Raw genomic sequence first — 22,713 nt, 5'->3', positions numbered from 1 at the left:
TCAAAATTGGCAGTGGAAGCTGATGCTTCTGCATTGCAAAATGTATTTCATTGCAATGCTGTAAATGTTTTTAAACAGTGATGCCAGTAATATGTGTTTATATCAAACTTTACACAACGGTGGCACATCCTCGACAAATACTTTGTAATTCAGTCTTGCTTTGAGTAAAGCGTAAAAAAGGATTTTCTAGAAACTGATAAAAGCTTCATTGTCAGTAGCGACATTACAGTCAGTTCAAACGTTTTGTCGCGCAACAAAGGAAAAGCGCACAATAACAGGTGGAAAACCCTTTAATTACATATAAACAAGAAGTGATACAAAGTTTGAGCTAAATCACAAATATAATCATTGTTTCCTACTAAAAAATAGGACCATTGTCTGAATATTTACATGTATGAAGGAAAGATTATTTTTTCTGTTTTTTTTTCTGAAGAATCAGAAGTCTTCAATCTCTTGCTCCAACTCCTGATAAAAACAAGAAAATAAATCACACATACGACAACTTAGCATGAAATATGTCAACTCATGAACAACATCACAGAAGTTGGACTTGAAATAAAACTCAAAAACAGAATTTTACATCAAATAAATCTTTTAAACATATCTGTAAATATGAAATTTTAACCTACTATGCTCTTCTTAAATCAATAAAAAGGACAAACTAACCTGTATTAGTGCTGTTTTGTTGTAGTCTTGTCTGTGTCTGTAGATGCTCTGGCAGAGCAGAGCGTAGAGTTTCTCCAGCTTGTAAATTTCATAGTCTTCCGTCTTCGTCACTACTTTATCTAGTAGCTCCTGATTGAAAAGAAAAGAAGAAAAAAACAGATCAAGGCAATTACAGATGTTTTTAAGCTTCACCTCCAATAAGAGTACAGTTTTTTGTGACATCAAACCTTTAACTTGTCTCGGTCCACGACCAGAGGAGGATTCTCCTCGTTGAGAATCTGCAGAGCTTTGTCCACTGGGATCATGTGCTGCTGCAGCACCGTGTTTTTCAGGGCACGGGTCATCCGTCTCACGTTTCTCTCTGGGGCAGGAAACAAAAGAGGCGCGCTGACTGATATGCACTATTTAATCTCCTCCTTGATTTCTAACAATATCTAGAGACAGTAACGTTGAGTGTTTTCAGGAAATAAGAACAGCATCTCTTTACTTTTTTGTTGGAAAGAAAAACCACTCGGGCACAGAGACCAAATTAGTATTTAAAACAAAATGTATGAGTCTGTTATCTCACAGTAACGTTATTGTTTGCATCACTATCCTATTTGTAAGACCTGAAAGCAATGGATGCCAGTTGTGTTGGGAGTCCCAAAGGCAAACAGACGAGTGTGTGAAGGGGCAGCGGGAGGCTGAAAATAGGACGTTGATTCTGTCTGGTCATCTGATTGGCTGATAACGGGCTAAATGCATTTACAGCAGTTTTTATGCTTTTTTCTGCAATCTAAAGAACCACATTTCAATGTATTTTACATTGACTTTATGTGATATAACAGAAGTCTGTGGACCACTGTGCAGCCTACAAACATCACCAGTGTCTGCCGTCTAGAGATGCACACAATGATGGATTTGGATAAATTCAGATGGTCTGTGATCGTCTCAAGACCTCTTTTTTTTTTATTATTTTTTATTTGGCATATTTTTTTCTTTCCTTTTACTATAGTAGAACGGGGCCACAAACATCAACTCATTAAGCTTGGCTAAATACAGAAGTTCTCATTTTTGTCGCTGGGAGTAGACTAAAAATAAATAAATGAATACCGAAGATGTGAGCCAAAAAGTTATGAATCTGTGCATCTGTCTTATTAAGTGAAACATCTGAGATTCTCTTTCATGCTGTGTTTTTTTTATTTGGTTTAATTAAATATTGCATGTTTTTTATTACACAGTAGGTAAAAATAATATTTAAAACAAAATGTTTTTCTTTTTAACTGGTAAAAAAATAGTACTTTCGATTTGGTGTCCAAAAAGTTTGGACACCGTATGTTTAGATAAAAGCATATTCATGTGTAAGATTGGTCCAGTCAAAGTCCAGATTACAATCTAATTGAGAATCTGTGGAGGTTCAGAAAATTGTGCCAAGTTGTCAGACGCTCTCCCTAAAAGACTTGCAGATGAAACAGTTCGCAAAAGATGGATCTACCAAGTATCGGCTGCGAAAGGGCAGAATACAAATGCATGCCACACTTTTCAGATTGTTCCCTGTAAAAGATTCAATGGTTTCTAACATGACGGAGAATAACCAACCTGCGCTTGTGTCCGTCTCGCTCCTGCCAGCTGCCACTGCGTCGGTGGTGGATGCTTCTGTTGCGTCCTCCTCCATGGCCTCAGCGGGTTTGTCCAGCTCTGCTTCATCTCCTGTGACCCGTTTGCTGTTCTGATCGTCAGCGGAGTGACTCCTCTCCACCTGCGTCTCTGACTGACCGGCAGGACTCATGTTTGCTGTGATGGCGTTCTGAGCGTCTCCCTCTCCCTCCACGCAGTTGTCCCTTTTCGTGCGGACAGAGACGCCCTGGTCTGCGTCTCCTCCCGTGAAAAGTTCAGGCCGCTCTGACTGATGCGGGATGGCTTCGTTGTCTTTTTCTGCTCCGTCTTCGTCATGCTGGTTTTGCTGCTCTTCAGCAGCTGGTTTCTTCTCGGTCTCTTCCTCCTGACTGTTCGGCTCAGATCTACCTTCCTGATCTGCTGCACTTCCTGGCTCGACGTCTATCGGACCCTCTTTAATTCCTCCGTTGGGATTCTCTGCTGCTCCTTCTTTCCCAGCCTCGTCCTCATCATCTCCATCGTCTTCGTCCTCATCGGAAGCGTCGTCCTTGGATACGTGGGGGGACGAGGATGGCTTCTTCTTCGCTATGTACCCAGTGGACCAGCGACTTTTCCGACGCTTCTTCTTATGCACTGAGGCAGCAGAAGAATATTTAGATATCACGGAAAACCTTTAAGCTGCAGGGTTTTTTTTCCCTTTAAACATGTTGTTACCTGTGTTTTTGGGTGTCATAACAGCAGAGGCTGTTGTATTGCTGGCAGCAGCGACAGTGGGTTCAACCGTCTCACTTTGTGGGGTAAAATCATTGGGAGCTGCAGCAGATCTGGGATGTTTAGGAAGGACGTGGTAGAAAGAGGGAGCGAACCGCGCTGTGGAGCAACCTAACATGGTTCAAGTAAAATTACAATACAATTATTTATAAAAGAGAATTAAATGTGATATTCACGTGTTTGTTTTTTTAATAATATGGGAAACTGGGTTTAAACTATAGATCAAACCAATGCGTTTTTTGTCTGTAGCTTGCCTGAATTACATGTTTATCCAGTAACTAAAACTAACGTGTTTGCCTCGCTTTAAATATTATTAATAATCATAATTCCACATTTTAGCAATTTTTAGAAACTTCTGAAATCCTAAAGGCAGCTGTTAAGTGACAACTTGTGGATGAAAAGCAGCCACGTACTGACCCCTTGTTCTGCGAGACTCTTTAATCTCCTCGCAAATCTTCTCAAAGTTTTCATCCAGTTCTTCTCGGATGATGGCGTGGACGGTGTCCTTCAACGCACATGCTCTGTGACGGATCTGTCGATCTGCAGGAAACACAGGAGTGTCAGAGTGCACTCATTCAAAAAAAAAAATCTGTAAATCGTGTCTTGAAAAACTTTTCACTTCTACAAGAGCAAACTTGTGTATTTCAGCAGGATTTTCTTTGATAAAGCAACATAAAGTAGTGCGTAATTGATTAGAGGAGAAAACGAAAAGCAGTTCTATTTAGAAGATCCTGAGGCAAAAATGAGTTTGACCACTTTTTTCTGCAATTACAGCTGTGAGTGCACCAGCTTTGTTCATCTGGGCACTTTTTATTCCATTTTTCTTTCCTAAAAAGCTCCAGGTCAGTCAGACTGAGTGGAGACAGAAGAACGTCAGTTTTCTAAACAGATTCTCCTACACAAAAAATATTGATCTAAATCACTCTGACGAGGGTGTTTGTCCACGTAGAAGGTAAAGCTTTACACCATTTCTCAGAGGTGTTTTTTTCTTCTTCATTGTCCAGATGGTGTTCAGGACTTTTATGCCACACATTCAGTTTTGCATGCTGCTGCTTCCACATTTATAAGAAAAAAAAAATCATAGTATAGCATTTTTTGTTTACTAAAAACGTTTGACAGCATTTCAGTAATCCGTTTCTTTTTGCTACTCTCTTAGCTTGCTCTGCTAGTTTAAGCGGGCAGCCATGTCTCGACACGCTCGCAGTTGGGTCATACTTTTTTCCTCTTTTCCCATAATGATCAAACTGTTCCTTAATCAGTTGGATCATTCATCCCTGAAGTCAACTGGTTGGACTGGATTACCGCTAAATAAAAATTTGTGCTGCACTTTCTTTTTTTTGTAAAGACTAATTACTCTGCTTCCTTCTTCCTACGTTCCACTCTGTGTTGGTTTGCACATGTTGTGTATATTTGGTACCTGAAGGGTCTCTGTCTGGGTTGTACTCCAGGGCGTTCTGCCAGATGAGGTCAACATCCTGGAGGAACTCTTTGACCGTGCCGTATCGATGGAGGTCAATCCTCGACATAACCGTGGACAGGTCCATGGGCTTCTTGATTACTTCGGCGTAATCCGGAACCTGCGTAACACACGTGACGTCGTTTATGGAGAACAAGCAGAACTTCTGGGGAGAAGAATGTCACCGAGAGCGACAAGAGGAGAAGCCTGGACGGCTACCTCGTCCAAATCCACGGGTTTAGTGAAAGCCTTGAAGCGTTTGTCTTGAGAGAGGCGGTTCGTGACGTCGCGCAGAAACAGCCGCAGCTCCCTGAGCGTGTCCTCTTCCTGCTTGTCCAGCCGCCGACTCTCCTCCTCCGTCAGCTGCCGAGGCGGAGGCTGGGGGGCCACCGGCAGCACCTCCAACGCACGGAGCACTGGTGGGTGAGGATTCAGGAGATATGAGATGAAGCTAAAAAGTGAATTTCAAACTTTTCCAGCACCGCACTTTGAAGATAAAAACTAAAAAAGGACATTTGATTCAGGATTATATATAATTTATTACTGTTAAAAAATTTTGTGATAGTATTCCACATTCTGCAGCACTGACAAGGTCTTAAATTTTAAGTTTTGTAAAGTCTCTCTCTCTCACACACACACATTATACATCTCACTGGTCCAAGAACAAAACACTAATTTAGCAAAAAAAACCAACCAAAAAAAAAAAACATTTGTTTAATGTATGAAGTATAGGACAATCAATAAGTAATTGAGTCGTTAGAAATATTAGATTGAAACAATACAAACAAATTGTGTTAAGATCAATGAACTTCTAGCTAAAACTAAATGCTCATATACAAAGAAAGTCACAAAAAATGTTGGCATTTAGCAAATAGAAATAATTTTCTTGATTCTAACTGATGCAAAAGAAGGAAAGTTCAGTCTGATTTAACTTCAGACTGAGAAAAAAAATGTATCCATGTTTTTATTGGATGTATGAAAATATCAGGTTTCAACTGTAAATAACTTTTTCTGAATAAACATTAGATTCCACTTTACTACAAAACGGTGCAGTTTGAACATCAAGCCCCGTCAAGCATTTTATACTTTCCAAACCTAATCAAAATTCAAGGATTTCAAGCACTTGAACAAACTCAGTTTTTCCTTTTTTTGAAACAAAACTATGATTTCAGATAAATCTCTTACCAGCTTTTCTTTTAGAGGCTGGAGCTTTTGCAGCCTGGTTGAGGATGAGGTCCTCAAAGAAGTCCCTTCTCTCTTGGCTGGTGGGGACTGGGACATGAAAAACTTCTCCGTACTCGACCCGAAACAGCTCCTGCACCTGGAACATGACGGCAGATTAATGTCTCATTTTCATGAAATAAATGTTTCCCCACTGGAAACGCAGCGGCGGTGTACCTCCATGCTGAGCTGGTCGTAATGGACGCTGCAGGTGGCCAAGAGCAGAATGGGAGAGAAGGCAGGAATGGAGCTGAGGAGGCTCAGGAAGGTGGCCCTTAACGCAGAGCCCACCGTCTCCCACCACTGGCCGATGTGAGGGATGTACAGGATGCTGGGAGAGGTTCGTTTGGCCTCAACGAAGATCTGGGGAGCATCAAACTGGATCAAATTCTGGTTGTACTACTCAGACTCACAGCTGGAAGCAGGACATGAAGAGTCAGTGTACGACTGTAAAGGATTCTGGACATTAAAGCATAAAAGAAAAAAAGCCAAGCAAATACTGGTTGATCAGGTAATCAAACTATTAAAAAATTAGTCTTTTTTTTCAGTCAGGGAAAGTAAGACGACAAAAAAAATTCAAAATATCCATATATACCTGGGTCTGTTTATTAAAACATAATTGTTCAGTTTATACTAAACAGAATTTTCCCTTAAGAAATTATTACACCCTGATTCTCCACTGCTGGTCTCTGGAGAGCGGCATGTTATGAGAAAAAAAATGAATACTACAAAGAAATAATACATTTTTATGAGAAAGCTGCGATTGGGTATAAAGGTCATTGTTGCTTTGAGATGATTTTCAAGAAATAATATAATGTTAATGGCATAATAATGCAAGAATACAATAGTAGGAAACGTTTACCTAATGTCTCTAACAAACATTTAACGCTGGAAGACATTTTAAATATCCAAAATAAACAAACATATAAAATGGAAACTGGAGTCTCTGTAAACAGAGTTAACCTTCAAAACAGAGACAAAGTGAGCCCAACAAACCAGACTGAACATTTCTGTAAGAAATGAGAGACATGAGGAAAAACATACAATTATCAAAATGGAAACCAGCGAGTTTGTGTTAATTTTTCATGCGATTGACTTATTGCTGAATGCGGGAGGCTTAATGGAGGGTTTTATAAACAGTTTAAACATGAAGTTCGCATGTTCACCTTTTCTACCTTCAGATGAATCTAAGACAAGTTTGTCTGTAGTACAGATTTGTCCCCATTTGCTATTACGAGAGCAAGTGGGGCCCATGAACTACAGTTTATGTGGCAGCCATTTTGGCCAGTGAGGTCTACCAAAGAGACACACTGAATTTGACAAGGCTGCAAAAAGAAAGAATCTGTGGCTTTTAGAGCTTTGTTTATATTGTTATGTTTGAATGCGAGAAGGCAGACACATTTCATGCTAATATTTGACATCAGGATGAATTCAGAAAATTTCCCTCTCACCTTTGCGCATGTTTCTTCGGGCGCCGTCACGCTGGCTCCAAACAGGACGGCCATGTCCAGGGTGTACACCGTGAATTTCTCCAGAGCGTGGAGCACAGCGGGGCCCAGGTGGGAGTTCTGACCCGAGCCCGGCCGGCCCTGCAGCAGCAGCCTGGGACGGTACGACGTCGGCTGACTCAGCACGCTCCTACATGGGAGGACGGAGTAACTTTTAGACATTTAACCAAAAATCTTACAAGGCTATTAAAGGGAATCCTGTATTATAACAGTTTGTAGGAAGATTTATATTTAAATTATGTATTACTATGGCGGCAACTAACGATTATTCAGATAAAAAAAACACTTAAAGCTTTTTTTTAATACAATATTAAAAATACACTAGAAGAAGCCAAACAAATAATTCAATTCCTTTTTTTATGTAAGAAAATAAACATTTTAGTGCATAAAATGCAAGAATGCAGGATTTCTTTAGTGAACGCTTCATTTGTAGCAACGGATGCATTTGCAGCTAAAAGATATTTTCAACATTAACATGTGGAAAGCTCAGGCTTTATGCTTGATTTTACATTAACATAGTGTTGAAATAATCTAATGACAAATTTTTGGATTAAACAATTAATGACTTTTTACACAATTTCAACTGGATGAAACTGAAACTATTCCACTTCAGGAGTCCTAAATAAAGCACATTTGGAAATAAAAGATGTTTTTTTTTTTTTTTTAATCTTTCTACAGTTTTGGCTTAATGACTGATCTGTGCGTCATTTTTCAGCAAATGGCAGTTTATCGTTTAGTGTGTAGATCCCAAATAATGATTAATCTAGTTCTAGATTAGTTGATTTTTTCCAGTAATCAATTCATAATTATTAATCCGATTAATCATTTCAGCCTTATGCTTTACTCAACACAATACTAGCAGCAAATAAATACTTTCAAGTTATTTTCTGAGGAAGAGTGACTGATTTACCCGTTGAGGTCCAGCAGGCCGCTGGCGGCGGGGAGCTTTAACTGGGACTGGGAGGTCGGCCCACTGGAGATGATGTCACCGTCCTCTTCCTCACTAAACATCAGATCTTCATCCGACGTCCCACAGGCCACATCTGCAAACAAAGAACCACACAGAATAACAATAAAGTTGATGCTTTAAAAATAACAAAAAAAAAAAAAAAAAAAAAACACAAGGCACCTTGTTCTCTCTTCCTCTTCAGTCCCTGGTCTGCATGCGGGAAAACTCGCCTCACCGTGTGCAGAACCGTCTGCAGGGTGGCGTTCAGCAGAGGCCGGATGGCAGGTATCAAGGCCTTCGCTGGTGACACCATCGCCCTGAAGACCAAGAGGAAGAACTCAACAAAACGTCTGCAGGGTCAAGAGCCGATGGAGGAAACCAAAGTTTTCGTTGCTCTACCTTTGGGCGGCTGGTACCATCTTGGACATGGCGCACTTAAAGTCTTTGCTAGCGATGACGATGGAGTTCACGTCCAGAACCAGCTTCTGGGACGAAGAGTAGATCTGTGGGTAGCGGCGCCGCAGAGCGCACAATGCTGCCTCGGAGCAAACCGCCTTGATATCTGCTCCACAGTATCCTTAGACGGGGAAACAGATGACGCTTGTACATCAGACAGCATTTTAAAAGTGAAATGCTTCTTTCTGTTGCTGCTCCAAAGGTTTCCTGCCTCTACACAAAAACATACCAACACATTTCTCTGCCAGTTCTTCCAGGAAGGCCTCAGAGGGAGGAGGGGTCCACTGCCTGGTGTGGATCTTCAGAATCTCCCTCCTTGCCTGTGAATTATGCAGAAGCAAGATGTTTAGTGTCCAGAAACAAAACTTTAACAGCACATTTTGAACAATAAAAAAAATTTAAATTTCAAAACGAACCATTTTCTTTCAAAATATGAAACTTTTTTTTTGGACTTATTTTTTAAACGGATCATTCTAAGAAAACGCTGCTCCTCCTTCCACAAAACCAGAAATGAGCTACGTTTCTAAATGTTACACAGCAGAAAGAAGAAAAAAAACTTGACAAAATCCTTACAAACAAAAATTATCTACAAAGCAGAAAACGTTAAGAGTTATTTCACAGGATGTTTAGACACAGGAGGATTGTTGTTGATGTTTTGTTTTATTGCTGCTGTCACTATCGGACTGGGCAATAAGACTTAAAAATAAAATCTACAATTTTTATTTCTCACTAAGATTTTGTAGTCCAGGTTCAAGGATACCAAAGCTACAAGTGGATAAGTCAAAATGAAAATCTCAATTTTCCAAAACGTAAATCTTCAGAAACAGCAAATCTGATTAATTGATAAAACCGATTTATCGCCCAGCACTTTTTTTTTTTTTTGCTTGATTAAAAAAACTTCCCCACCTCTCTGTCCGGCAGACCGAACAGGAACTCTCTGTCGAAGCGTCCGGGTCTCCTCAGAGCCGGGTCGATGGAGTCCAGGCGGTTCGTAGCTCCGATGACGACAACCTCCCCTCTGCTGTCCAACCCGTCCATGAGAGCCAGGAGCGTCGACACGATGGAACTACGCAGAGACCAGGAGCAAACTTTAAGTCCTCAGGTTTCTAACTCCTCTCCTTATAAAGAAGCGTAGGAGCAGCAGGATATGGAGTTGCATCTAGTTTGAGGTTTTGGTTCCGCTCAAACCTACGGCTGGATCAAAAGAAGAACCCAAACCTGTGGATCTGGTCCTGCCGGCTGGATCTGACTGGAGCCAAACCATCGATCTCATCAAAGAAGATGATGGACGGACGCATCTGATAGGCCTGAAACAAACACAGGAACAGTCACTGACGACACACCGTGACTTCATAACTGTAGGAGACAAACTGGTTTTATTTAGTCAGATTGTACATGAAAATAAGTGTTTTCTTTTTTAATTGGTTGTTCATTAAGAGCTCAGGTTTACCTGATCGAACAGCAGCCGCAGCTGTCTCTCTGATTCTCCCACCCACTTGCTGAGGCAGTCCGCTCCTTTCCTCATGAAGAAAGCCACCTTCCTTTCCCCCTGGCTGCACTCGTTGGCCAGCGCTCTGGCTACCAGGGTCTTCCCGGTGCCTGGAGGGCCGTAGAACAGGCAGCCCCTGGAAACGAGAGGGGACACAGAAATGATGCTTGTGGAGGAAAACGATTTACGAATGAGGAAAGCGATTGACACGCACATGAAACATACCACGAAGAGACCATAAACACCAGAGTTTAACATTTTGGAACAATTCATGGATATTCAACTGATTTTTCTGAGTAGTTTTTCCCAATAAAAATGTAGTTCAGAGTTCACCACTGCTTCCGTCTTGAAGCATTTCTATTCAGCCAACAAACGGCGCTATTTTTCCATTTTCACGGGAGCCATGTGTTTTACCTCGGTGGCTGTATTCTGAACCTCTCAAACACCTCTGGGTAGAGCAGAGGGAACACCACCATCTCCTTCAGGGCCGAGATGTGCCTGCTCAGCCCTCCGATGCTGTCAAAGCGAACCTGGAGCAGGAGAAACGAGCTTCTGTTAGGATTTCATCCCCATGCTTCTCAGACGTTTTTCAGTCAGAAGAAAAAAAACTATACATCTCATTTACATTTCCTTGGCGTAGACCACTTTGTGTTAGTCTGCCAACTAAAATCACAATGAGATGCATTAAAGTTTGTGGCCATGATGTGACAAAGTTCTAGGAGTGTGAATATTTATCTATGCTTCACACTAAACCCACCCTGTAACTAAACATTCAAAATGTTAAATTTAGGTAAATTTAGCATTTGGATGCATTACTTCATCCTTCCTGCCGCTCACCGTTTTGTCGATGTGCATGGGGTCGACGTCGGCGAGGCTGGCTCCGATCTTCATCCTGTCTTTCTGGATCCCCAGCAGGTCATCTTTCACAAGGTTCATAGGGAGGCATCTTCGTAAGAACAAAAAAAAAAAAAAAAAACATTAAATCACTAAATTTTAATGATTCTATCTGATGCAATCACGGAGTCACAGATGGCACATTGTCAAGTGCTAAAAATTCAAGAACGAGGTTTAAAATAGAAATCAAGAATTCGGTTCGTCGGGTTTTTGCTTCTCTCACCTGTTGACCGACCTGCTCCGGTTGTTGCTCCTTCGTCTCTGGAATTTCTCGTCGTCCGAGGAAGACGACGTGGAGTCGCTGCTGTGGATGGCGTGTCGTCTCCTGTCGGGTAGAAAAGACGTTAAATTAGTTTTCCTGTCTCGCTCCGCAACGATGCAACATACAGACCATTAACCTTGATCCAACAATTCCTGTCTGTTGGGTGGAGCTAACAAAACACAAATATGTTTAAGCCTAAACATATCGGCGTCGCAACATTTACCAACATGATCGTGATGTAGGTTTTCCTTGTTTTGTGTGACACTGGGTGACAGTAAATATGATGCATTGGACTCCAGTGACAGACTAACATACAGCACTGCAACGAAAGATTATTTTACTAATCGATTATTCTGATGATTAATCAGATTTTAAAAAATTGTCAGCTTACTGATTTTTCATTAACATTTTTATACAACACTAGAAATGCATTGAAAAAAATGCTAATGAACAAGTAATTCAGTTCATTTTTTTCTTAAATAGGAAAAACATTTTATTCCCTAAAATGCAACAACATGGCATTCCTGTAGTAAATTTGAACTTAAAGCTAAAACTATACCGCTTGAGGAGTTTTGGGCAAAAAATAATTACAAACAAAGGCGTTTTTGTCTTACATTAAATGCAAAATATAGATATACCATGTACAGTTTTGGCTCAGTTACTGCTCGTTTTTTCAGCAAATGGCCTTTTTCTGAATCTGTAAACTGTAAACGAATAATCGATTAATACTAAATTAGTTGACGGTTATTTCAAAAACGTATTCTTCACGATTAATCGTTTCAGCCGTGTTAAGACAGCATTAGTATTAATGCCACAGCAGTGCTTAAAAAGAAGAAAGAGCCAACCACCAACACCTACAATGCTAACAAACACATCCAGCACCGCACAGACAAACCGAGAGCCCAACAAAGACACAGTAAAGGTCTTACCTCTCAGAACTACTCCAGAGGTTGGGAGGGAAGCCAATGAGAAAAAAAAAGAACAAACAAATAGGAATTGGAGAGATTTTTGGTTGAGATCTTTAGGAGAGTTGGGCTAACTTTTCAAAATAAAAGAGAAGTAGATCTAGGCATGGGTCAGCTACCCGTTTCTGGTTTTGCAGAGGTCACAAAGGAGTTTAAAAACCGCTAAACTTTTCAGTCGCACCATTCAGATCATCTAAAGCAGGGGTCCCCAAACTTTTTCCTGCGAGGGCCACATAGCTGTTCCTTTCTCTGGTCGGGGGCCGGTCTTAGGTTTTTGGAGAAAGAAACCTTAGAATGTGGTCGTGGCGGCGACGACACATTCGCACTTTTAGATAGATTTTTACCCAGAATGCAAATGGAAAGAACCGTGAGTGAAACGGTGACTGGGACTGACTGGTATATATTCCATTGAGGGAAAGTAAGTTTCACATCTGCTCAAGAACCCCCCTGGTGGTTGAAGAAAAATCCACATATAAACCGGAAAATACAATATATGAAAAAAAAAAAAACACTGAATGCTCTCTGGTATGAGGAGGCGGGCCGGATCCGGCATTGTTCAGGGGGCCGGACCAAACGACGTGGCGGGCCGGATCCGGCCCGCGGGCCGTAGTTTGGGGACCCCTGATCTAAAGTCTGAAAAAAGTCCAGACGAATGGAAAACCGACCTGCTGGTTCTCCTTTGGTTATAGGGGCTCCTGGGGGCCGTAGAGCTGAACCTGAACCTCCGTCTCATAGGAGACGAGTGCTCCTTGAAGTACATGCTGCGTTTCCTGGGCTCCCGCGGTTCTGGAAGAACATTACAACTATTTATTACAAAAAGCTTGTTGGTAAGCTTCAGCAGCTCCATCTCGCATTAAGATTGATCATTAAAAAGCTGAACTCTTTATACAGTCACAGAGATCAATAACTGATTAAAGTGATTCCTTTGAACAGATGCGGTACCGTCCAACGGGGCCTGGTAGCGAACAGCAGTCTTTCTCTGGCGGAAGTCGTATCGTTGGTGGTTTTCTTCTTCCTCCTCGTCGTCGTCTTCTTCGCCGTCTTCATCCTCCTCCTCCTCTCCATCTTCACTGTTGTCATCATCTTCTTCATCATCTTGAGTTTTGAATGAAAACACAAACAGACTGTGTAAATGAGGACATAAAACTCTTCAGGAAGTTGAGGCTCATTTAAAGTAAATTAAACCGATCGGTTCTTTCCGACGCCGAGACGTATCCCAGCACATCCCGACCGCGTCTCTGAAGCACTTCCACCTCGTTTCCCCTCCTCACCTTGGTTCTTCTCCTCGGTTTTATTACTCTTGGTATTTGTCCTCAGGGAGCGCCTCATTCTGCCTGAGCCGTAGACTCCAACCTGTCAGGCCGAAACATAAAAAACCTGAAACGACTGACACGGCAGGGAGCTCAAACTCAAGGAGCGATGTAGAATAAAATGAAATAAGAAAACCCATCACCTCTTCTGTATTTTCTCTGTCTCTGCTCCTCAGCCGGCGTCTCATTTTCTGCATGTCATCCATCTTTTGGAGAACTGCTTCAGCGGTGCTGAGAAGAAATCAGAGCAAAGATTTTTTTTTTTTTTTTTTTTTTTTTGGGGGGTGGGGGGTTGTTTTATTTTGGATATTTGAAATGTCTTCCAGTTCCAGTGTTAATTGTTCTTTAGAAATTAAAGTTTATTAATCTTTGAGAGGGCGTACTTGTATTAGTGTACAATACAAGTACACTAATATCTTTCAGATATTTATATCTTTATATCTTTCAGATGAAGATTAATTGAAACACGATAAAACGCAAACCAATAATTTACGATAAAAATGAGTAGGCTGAAGCCATGCTTTGTTTTTACTACCCTTGAAAATGGTCTCAAAAACAACAATAACACTTTTTGCAATAATTTCTTTGTCCAGTAAAGTTTGTAGTGACGACAGACCTAGGTCTAGTTTGTATCCTCCAAATTACTTTTGGCAAATTGGAAAAGAGACAAACAACCTTTGCCTCTTTTAACGGCATTTCTCCACAACAATCCAGGATTTTGGAGTCCACAACTCGACAGTTGTCATTGTCAGTTGCACTGAACTTTATTTAGCAGCGTCCGAGTAAAAGGGGAGGGTTCGAAAACAAATGATAAACAAACCGTTATAAAACTTTAAAAACATTGTAAAACATCATCATCTATTTAAAAACTAGATGATTATGTATGTGCATCACATATGATGCCAACAAAAACATGTCATGTCTGCTTTCTGAATGGCACTGTAAAGTTAGCATTCAGTACAATTACAGGTCCTGATAGAACTGGTTTGGATGTTGCTCGACTCACTTGGTAATGAGGCGATCGTAGAGCGCCGACTGTTTGCGGGAGTTCAGTTTATATCTCGTGATTCTGGAGCTCCTTCGAACCGAGTGATCCTCCTCCTCCTCCTCCTCTTCCTCGTCCACTCCCCGACTCTGCAGGTTAAAACGACTCCTCTTGGGAGTGGATGACCCCTCTGCCTCATCTGGAACATCTGGCAGGAAGGATTACATCGAGCGTTAGCCATCCAGTAAACAGAACGCTTTCACACGGTCAGCGGTGCGGTGCTGCTCCTCACCAGAGGGCTTTCCTTCCCTTTGCAGCCTGGAGGACTTCCTGGTCATCAGAAACAAAAAAAAAAGCAAAAAAAAAAAAACACAAAGTCAGATCACTGTGTTTGTAGAATTCAAACGTAGAATAAACAAACGCTTCACCTGGTGCAGCAGCCGTCTGCTTTGTCCTCATCCACAGGAGAGGTGGTCTTGGGCTCCATGTCAGAAAAAGAGACTTCCAGTTTCACTCTTTGTCCTCGACTCCTAAGGGAATGACCGAGACCTCTTCCATTGTCCTGCTTCATGTCCCTGTGACCCTGAGACAGTTACAGAGAGCTTACGTTTACATTTAAACCAAAAACTCAGATGATTTAATCTCATAAAGGACATTCAGGATATCTAGACTCCCTGCAATTTCCTTATTTTCCACAGCCTGGAAAATCAGTTCCTGCACATTTTTTCCATGTAAAACATTGAGACATTTCCAGTCAAAACTTTCTCTGTTTGTGTTTATGTTCTGATCTGAAACACAAAATTTTTTACTTATATATTAACTTACAGCAAATATTTCTACAACTAGAATATTTGAAGAATAAAGAATTAAAAAGGCAATAACTTTAAGGAAGGAAGAGACATAGAATAAAAAGGAAAAGGGAGGAATGATGATAGAAAAAAATATTAATATATAAGGAAAGTAGGCAATGAAAAGAGATCAGAATGAAGGAATAAAGGAAATAAAAATGACAGAAAGTAAAATGAATATTACAAGGAAAGAAGTGATCCATTGCATTTAATCAAGTTTAGTAGAGGATGAAGTTAAAGAAGTGGATGGTGGTTTTGAAAAAACTGTGTCAGAATATTGCAAAAATACAAATGCTTGCAAAAAACAAACAGTAAGACTGGGCGAATTGATGAAAGCTCAAAAATAGATTAGTGACAAATATTAGAGGTGGGTTAAATATTGGACAATGGGCAAAGAACCAGATGAATACAATATTTAGACTATGAGATAAAGTATAAAGTAGAGAAATATACCTATGTTTTCCCCATACCTGAGCTGAGTCAAATTCAAACTTTATGGAAAGTACAAGTCTTGATTATAATCAGTTTCTCAGGTCTGAGATCCAGGTTGAAAAAGTGAGGATGAAGGAAGTGGTTCAGCATTTTTGAATTTGATATTTACAGTACCGTCAACAAACAGGTTAAAACGCTAGGCTGCTGTGTATGTTGACTGCATGACTAATTAATCATCGTATCAACAACAGCGCAAAGAAAAGTTTCTATTAAATCTGAAGGACAGCGCAGCGATGCGCTATAGCTGGGCGAGAAGCTGCAGGGGCTGAGCTAGTTAGCTTGGCGCGTTAGCTAAAGTAGCAAACCTAAGTTACCATTAACGACAACTTGTCCTCCAAACAAGTGCTATTCTCGCATGTTCTTACATTCATTGAGTTGGTTTCGGGGCTGCTGAAGCTGTCATTCAGGGACCGAGAGGACCGAGTCACCCGGGCGGACTTTCTCTGCGACGCGGGAATCAGCGACAGAAAGTCGGGGCTCATTTCCAGCTCCGTCGTCCTCCTCTTTGGAATAGTGGCCACCGGTTCAGCTCCGACACCACCGCTGCTGCGTAGGACCACCATCTTGACTTTATTACGACCACAAATGATGGAGAAATCTGTCCACGATTGTTACGTTTACAATATAGTCAACATAATACAAATAACGCGCCGTCTTCTCCAGCTGACACACACTCTTTCCTCTCTGAACCCTTGATTTCTGGCGCCATAAACGTCATCACGGCGTTATGTGGACAGGAGTTTTACTCCTCCGCTGACACAAACAGAGCTCCGACTAATTTTTCACATCAAGTCAAACCGAAAATTTCATTTAAATTTCGAACACAACAAAACTGCTGTACGATTGAATACGCTTTACAGTCACTAACGTACAACTCACCTCAAATGAAAACATAGAAACAAAATAGAAGCGGAGGGATACATAAATACTTTGACAAGGTGATCCGGTAAATGTTTGAGCGCACTCATCTAAAAAAAAACAAAAAAACTCTGCTGTTAAACTCATTTTAAAATATTTTCAAAATAAAAGTTTAATAAGTAGAAGCAATGAGTCAACAGTTCACCATTCTTTATTTGAATAAGTGACACATAACAGTGGAGAAAATACAAATTTAAGAACTGTATCAAGCCTGAAAAAAAAAGTACATAATGTAAAACGGTAATACAGCAACCAGATCTTGACTGTAAAATCTCAAGCCTAGCCATTGAATCCCCCTAAATCTGCTTATTTTTTGTCCAACTCAATTATATTAAAAGAATGAAAAATATATTTTGTTCAATGTAAAAAAAAAAAAAAACATTTGTCATGACCTCTAATAAGTCTGATTATTACACAAAAAGTTATTTATTTTTTTTTAGCTAAACGTATTATGCAGAAGAGGTGCGTCTTAAAACTCAGCGCAGTTCTTTGGGGAGTAAGAATTGAAGATTCAATGGAAGACCTGAGATTTCTCTCAGACCTCAAAACTTTTTCAGCGTGCACACAAGCCAATTGTCACATATGACATCAAGAGTACATGTTAAAGTAAAGCTAATTTTATTTTCTTCTCTCCTTAAGTATAAACATTTGTGTAGACATTGAGTAGTAATGGTCAATAGGGATGTGTATGTCTTCATTATGTTGTTGTGGATATACTCTTCTGCTCCTTGTGTCAATTGGCCACTGTGCTGCTAAATCTGTTTTGAAATGTAGCCAGGTGGCCCTTCAGAGAGGGTGTGTTCACGCGATGGCTGCCAGGTAGTCTTTCACCTCAGCCGGGGTGAGTCTTTTGAACCCAGCCTCGTTGCAGATTCCCACCTCAATGTTCTCCTCTGTCATCTGACCCTCAAAACTCTCCTAAAGCACAAAGACAGACAAATGTTAATAATGGGTTTGAAAGAAAACACAATAACAAAAATCTCTTAATGCTTTCAGCAATGCTGATAAGATCTGATCTACCTTCAATGTAAGGATGGCTGTGTGGATGGCATCTTCTAACTCCAGGTCATTATTATACCTAAAGAAAAAAAACACAAAGTGTTTACATTATGTTTACTCATAAAGTCAGTCATTATTATGATTCATCTACTTAAAAACATTATTCCAAGATTCAGAAATGGAATCTTGGAATAATGATTCCAATATTATTCTCATTTTTATGTCATTTTCTTAGTAGAAAATGACATAAAAATGAATGATGATTTAACAAATCCTTAAAAATATGCTGATCTTTAGGTCTGAATGGAAAAGAAAAACAATAAAGAGCTAAAAAAAAGTACATAAGATTTGTGAATTTATGTATGGTCATTCTCCACACATAAATTCATAATGTAAATCCATCGACAATGTATTGTATATAACTTTCATATTATAAGAAATATATTTAATTCTCAACCTGTACCTTTTTTCAAGGAATGTTTTTCCATTGACGTAGTTCTTTCCCATGGCTGTGGCCTTCCATGCAAAATATGCTCCCTGTAAGACAAAAACAGAATACTGATATTTGGGGGCCTTTCATGTTTCTGACAGATACAGCCTTCAAATATAAGCATGAGCAATTCTCCAACTTTCATTTTTCTAAAGTGATAAGTTGCTGGTAAAAGCCTAAACCAACTTATCAGACAATGTGAAAACAAATCAACGTACAGAAGGATCAGACTGGAACAAGTAGGGGTGATCCTCATCCCAACCAGCTATCAGCAGTGACACACCAAATGGACGCACTCCGCTAGAAGAGAGAAAAAAAAATAAACATTATAAAATTTAAAAATAGTCTCCTGTCCGTGAAGTACCACAACTGAACAAACAAAGTAACACTTTCAGAAGAATGTGAAGAATTCATTCTGCATCCTCTTCAAAACAGGACACAAGTGAAGAAAGTGAACACTTCGGCGCATATCAGGCCAAACTATGAACTATACTTTAGGCAAATTTAAAAGTCTGTACCTCATGCTTTATAGCAACATTCACAGTGAAATAGTATGCAATACGATCTGTTCCAAATGCCGTGTTCAGATAGCTGTCCAGAAGCTAATCATTAAACTTTAAAATGCTCAAAGAAAAAATCTTTACTTCTTCTGTAACTTAGCTGGAGCCACACTGAAATATTCCATGAGCAGAATCATCAATTATAAACAGAGTAAACATGCTAATGTTAGCCCAGCTGTTCCAACAAACCGCTCCACAAAATGAGAAGGAAAAAAAAGAAAAGAAAAAAAAGCAGAAACAAGATGCAAGTTTATTGAAGACCATAGCAGTGTGTGTCGAGTCAGATGCGCTTTTAGAAACAATCAATAAAGCTGTTTGTATTTTAGGTGACAATAATTAGGATTAAAAAAAATCCCAATTAGGACATTTCAAACTTGTACTGCTAAATAAAGTGACTATAAAGCTAGTATGCATAACGAGTTTTTACAAAAACGTACCCAGACTGTGTGTACTCCTGCATTACAGAGGCCACCCTCTGGACAAGCTGGCCTGTAGGAATTGGCTCCTGGTACACCAGATAGTACTGCTGTGCCAGCTTCCGGGCTCGTCGCACTAAAACCCTGTCATGATGAGAAACATATTAGTCTGTCTGTGTAGGTTAAGACTGAGCTGTTTTGTTACCAAAACAATGATGTCATCATCTATGGATAAAGAAAATTCCTTAACCTTACAAAGCATATTTTTGATTTTGTGCAGTTATAAAAAGCATGGTAATGCATGGACGGGAAATTCATTTTAACTGTAGTTTTATTTTAAAATCCATGTTAGGCTTCAAGTTGTTAAGATATCACATCCAGATATCTCCCAAAGTCTCCCCACCTGTAGTCAGGTCCCATGCCACTGTACACCATGCCTATGTGTTTGGTAATGGGTTCCACTTTGTGGACGCTCTGTTCATCATACAGAATGGATTTCTGCTTCTTCTCCGTAGCCAGGACCACTCCATTAGTAGCTGTAATAAGATAACCAGTGTGATCAAATCCAAAGTAGCAGAGTATCCACATGAAACTACGACTCAAAAAGTCAGATTTAGCTAAATGACAATTCTTTATGAAGGAGGGAAGCAATAATGTCCCCCTTCGACTGAATGAAATTACATCAGATTTCCATGATTCCTACCTTTGATGCCAACTGAAGGAGCTCCTGCTGCTACAGCTGCCAGTGCATATTCAATCTGGACCAGTTTACCCGAGGGGCTGCAGGAGCACAAATATCACGCTTAGTTATTATGCTGAAGGCTGGAAGGGAGTTAAGCTCATCCACGTGCAAACAAAACTATTACCTGTCGATGCATTAAAGAATTAAAAAATAAACTACTTGACAAAGACGAAACTGAAAGTAAACTCATAAACTAATTTCTGTTAATATTAGCAAAGCAAACTTCCAAAAATAGCTATATTCAACTCTTTACAATCACCAATTAGTTCTATAATTATTATTATTTTATCAACCGATGGAATTTGACTCTAAAGTATCTTAAAAGTTAATATTTTAGAGTTAGCCGTTAAGCTAATAGCCGATTCATTGGACGACAATGACAGTGCATCAACTCCAGCCGCTAGTAAGAACGCCTCTCAGTATTTAAACGGACCACACTGAAACTCTAAGTCATACTAATATTCAAGAAAACATTTTCACGTCGCAACTTTAAATTTCTGAGAAAGATTCTATTGCTTTTTTCATAAAGTTTACCTAAATGTGGTGAGAGAGAAACTATAGCCACGCTCCGCCATTTTGATCTTCTTCTTCTTCTGTCCAAAAGTGAACAGGAAACTCCAAATACACTTGCGGGTGTATAGCGCTCTCTGGGGGAATCTTCACAAATTACATGTGAAAATAAAGTCTTCCCTTCATTACGGCTATTATGTCAGTTTTGGTCCTCCATACTTCTAACCGAGTAAGACGTTTTCAAAATATCTGGATATTGATTTGACGTAAGAGGAGACGTTTTGATGCAAAAACTCGTGCAAAAAAACATTATGGGTGGAATAAATGCAGTTTGGACAAACCCCCACTGGATGGCAATCGCGCATCGAATCAACAAAGAAGAAGAAGAAATCCCGGTGACCGTGGGGTGTTTGTAATGTCTGAAGGAGAAGAAACGTGCTGAAATAAAAATGATGAACTTATCCGCCTTGGTGCACAGCCTCAGGTGTTCTCTGCTGCGCATTGAAAGCAGACTTCTCCAAATATCCGGACTGGACTCGCAGCTGGGTGAGATTAGGCCGGATAAATTAAGGCTGCAGCTTTTTTAATCACAAACTTAATTGAGTTGTTATTCCACTTCCTTTTGTAATAACAATGCTTAATGTCAGCTTTTGTCGTCGTGTTGGTGCTTGTCCATGTTGTAAGCTGTTTAATGCCTGACTCCGTGTAAACATGTTTCTCTGTCCGTGTATAGCCCCAGCTCTGGCAGTGAATGGTCCCAGCCTTCTGCCCCAGATCGAGCAGGACCCCCAACAGGATGAGGAGCAGGACCCAGAGCAGACCCCCGGCCTCCTGGACAGCATCCTGTGGATGGCGGCTCCCAAGAAGAGACGCACCATAGAGGTCAACAGGACCAGAAGGAGAGCTGAAAGAAAGCTCATCAAAGTTAAGGTACATCTAGCTGCCACCGTTTCTTAGCTTGTATTATTAGAGCTCCTATTCCACCATAGACACCCCTGTAAACTTAAGGTTTGTGGTATGTAACACTTTAGATGTACAGTCAGTGTTTTGGTGTTAAACAATTTAAAGAAGCACATCAAATTTAATAAATAAAACCTTCAATATGTTCATATTGGGAATGAGATCTTTGTTTCCTGGCCCTGGATCAACCATCTCAAGGTTTTGATACTTTGATACTATAGTTATCACTTCTGCTTTGTGGCTTTGTCCTCCACCTTACTGTTCAGCACCAAATTTCTCTTGGATTGTTGAGCAAAGTTGTCCTTTGATCCCATCATTATTGATTATTTAGATAAACCTGTTAGTGAGCTCGTAGCCTCAGACAACACCATGATACAGTATGATACAGAAAGTAAAACTGTGCATATTTCAGCAGTAATTTACCTTATGAAAAAGGAAAAAGATGCGTGAGCGTGTTAGCTTTGTTGGCAGCTGTAGAAATTAAGTAGCTCACTTTGTCACACCAGCTCGGATGACGATACCAGCCATTTAAAACCAAATTTCCCACTACTACTTTGAAAAGAGCATTAAATTCAGTGGTTATGATAAAGTAATGATATGGCTGAACCTATTCATTTTCAGTTAACATTACTTTTAAAGAGATGTACAAAAAAGTTGACCATGCTGTGTTCTATGTGGCTTATCGCTTATTCTGTAACCAGACAAACATCGAGCCGTGTCCAGAGTGCGGTCATTTGAAGCAGAAACACATCCTCTGCGGCTTCTGCTACGCCAAGATTTGCAAGGAGACCGGTCTGATCCGTCAGCAGATCAAGCAAATGGAAGGCGGCCCCCTGAGGGCCCCGCCTGTGGAGACGGTCATCCTGTATGAGGGGGAGACGCCGAGTGAGCAGGACGGAGGGAAGAGAATAGTGGAGCGGCCCAGGAAAAGACCCGCCTGGTTCAGAAACTGATGCTGAGGCTTGGTGATATGAGTTTTACAGAGATGACCGACATGTGTCAGTGTGTATGTTGTTTTTGTTTTTCATGAATACATTTGTTTTAGGAAATGTACCAATTTATCCTGTGTTTCTGTTTTTCACTGATTTAACCAGTTCTTACAGATGAAAATGTCAGAGGAACACAATGTGTGAATGAACAAAGTAAAGTCATTCAGTCAAAAAAAAAAACAAAAAAAAAACATTGTTTGGATCTGTTCTTTATGTCCTTTGATTAAAAATTATAAACTGATTCAGCCTTTACTACAAATG

The 22,713-nt window shown here is 40.2% G+C and overlaps 3 protein-coding genes and 1 non-coding gene across 4 annotated transcripts; 1 reads left to right on the top strand and 3 right to left on the bottom strand.

Moving 5' to 3' along the window:
- Window positions 1-272: 272 nt before the first annotated feature.
- Window positions 273-16,780, bottom strand: atad2 (ATPase family AAA domain containing 2). Its single transcript, XM_015005171.2, has 29 exons — window positions 16,234-16,780; window positions 14,957-15,111; window positions 14,821-14,858; window positions 14,550-14,736; window positions 13,687-13,774; window positions 13,505-13,586; window positions 13,176-13,328; window positions 12,899-13,019; window positions 11,230-11,331; window positions 10,950-11,058; window positions 10,527-10,642; window positions 10,074-10,248; window positions 9,842-9,930; window positions 9,530-9,689; window positions 8,853-8,943; window positions 8,567-8,744; window positions 8,348-8,484; window positions 8,129-8,261; window positions 7,162-7,348; window positions 5,888-6,073; window positions 5,675-5,810; window positions 4,709-4,905; window positions 4,451-4,610; window positions 3,451-3,573; window positions 2,977-3,144; window positions 2,245-2,895; window positions 894-1,027; window positions 667-795; window positions 273-465 (listed from the first exon to the last, which is right to left on the bottom strand). The coding sequence occupies exons 1-29, from the start codon at window positions 16,429-16,431 to the stop codon at window positions 436-438; spliced, it is 4,413 nt and encodes a 1,470-aa protein (XP_014860657.2). The 5' UTR covers window positions 16,432-16,780; the 3' UTR covers window positions 273-435.
- Window positions 6,907-7,040, bottom strand: LOC148155097 (small nucleolar RNA SNORA5). Its single transcript, XR_015765751.1, has one exon. It is a non-coding gene; the product is annotated as a small nucleolar RNA SNORA5 (small nucleolar RNA).
- A 139-nt stretch (window positions 16,781-16,919) lies between the features above and the next one.
- Window positions 16,920-20,625, bottom strand: psma2a (proteasome 20S subunit alpha 2a). Its single transcript, XM_015005169.2, has 8 exons — window positions 20,528-20,625; window positions 19,955-20,031; window positions 19,655-19,787; window positions 19,273-19,395; window positions 18,494-18,575; window positions 18,249-18,322; window positions 17,807-17,864; window positions 16,920-17,704 (listed from the first exon to the last, which is right to left on the bottom strand). Exons 1-8 carry the CDS (start codon window positions 20,566-20,568, stop codon window positions 17,588-17,590), a joined length of 705 nt encoding a protein of 234 aa, XP_014860655.2. The 5' UTR covers window positions 20,569-20,625; the 3' UTR covers window positions 16,920-17,587.
- A 242-nt stretch (window positions 20,626-20,867) lies between these two features.
- mrpl32 (mitochondrial ribosomal protein L32) lies at window positions 20,868-22,693 on the top strand. The gene is made up of 3 exons (XM_015005150.2): window positions 20,868-21,049; window positions 21,237-21,433; window positions 22,165-22,693. The coding sequence occupies exons 1-3, from the start codon at window positions 20,953-20,955 to the stop codon at window positions 22,414-22,416; spliced, it is 546 nt and encodes a 181-aa protein (XP_014860636.2). The 5' UTR covers window positions 20,868-20,952; the 3' UTR covers window positions 22,417-22,693.
- Window positions 22,694-22,713: the final 20 nt, after the last annotated feature.

The sequence above is a fragment of the Poecilia mexicana genome, unplaced genomic scaffold (genome assembly GCF_051168715.1).
Source record: "Poecilia mexicana isolate PSO_F unplaced genomic scaffold, ASM5116871v1 scaffold_16, whole genome shotgun sequence".
Lineage (NCBI taxonomy): Eukaryota > Metazoa > Chordata > Actinopteri > Cyprinodontiformes > Poeciliidae > Poecilia > Poecilia mexicana.
This window is presented reverse-complemented; position numbering and strand designations above follow the sequence as displayed.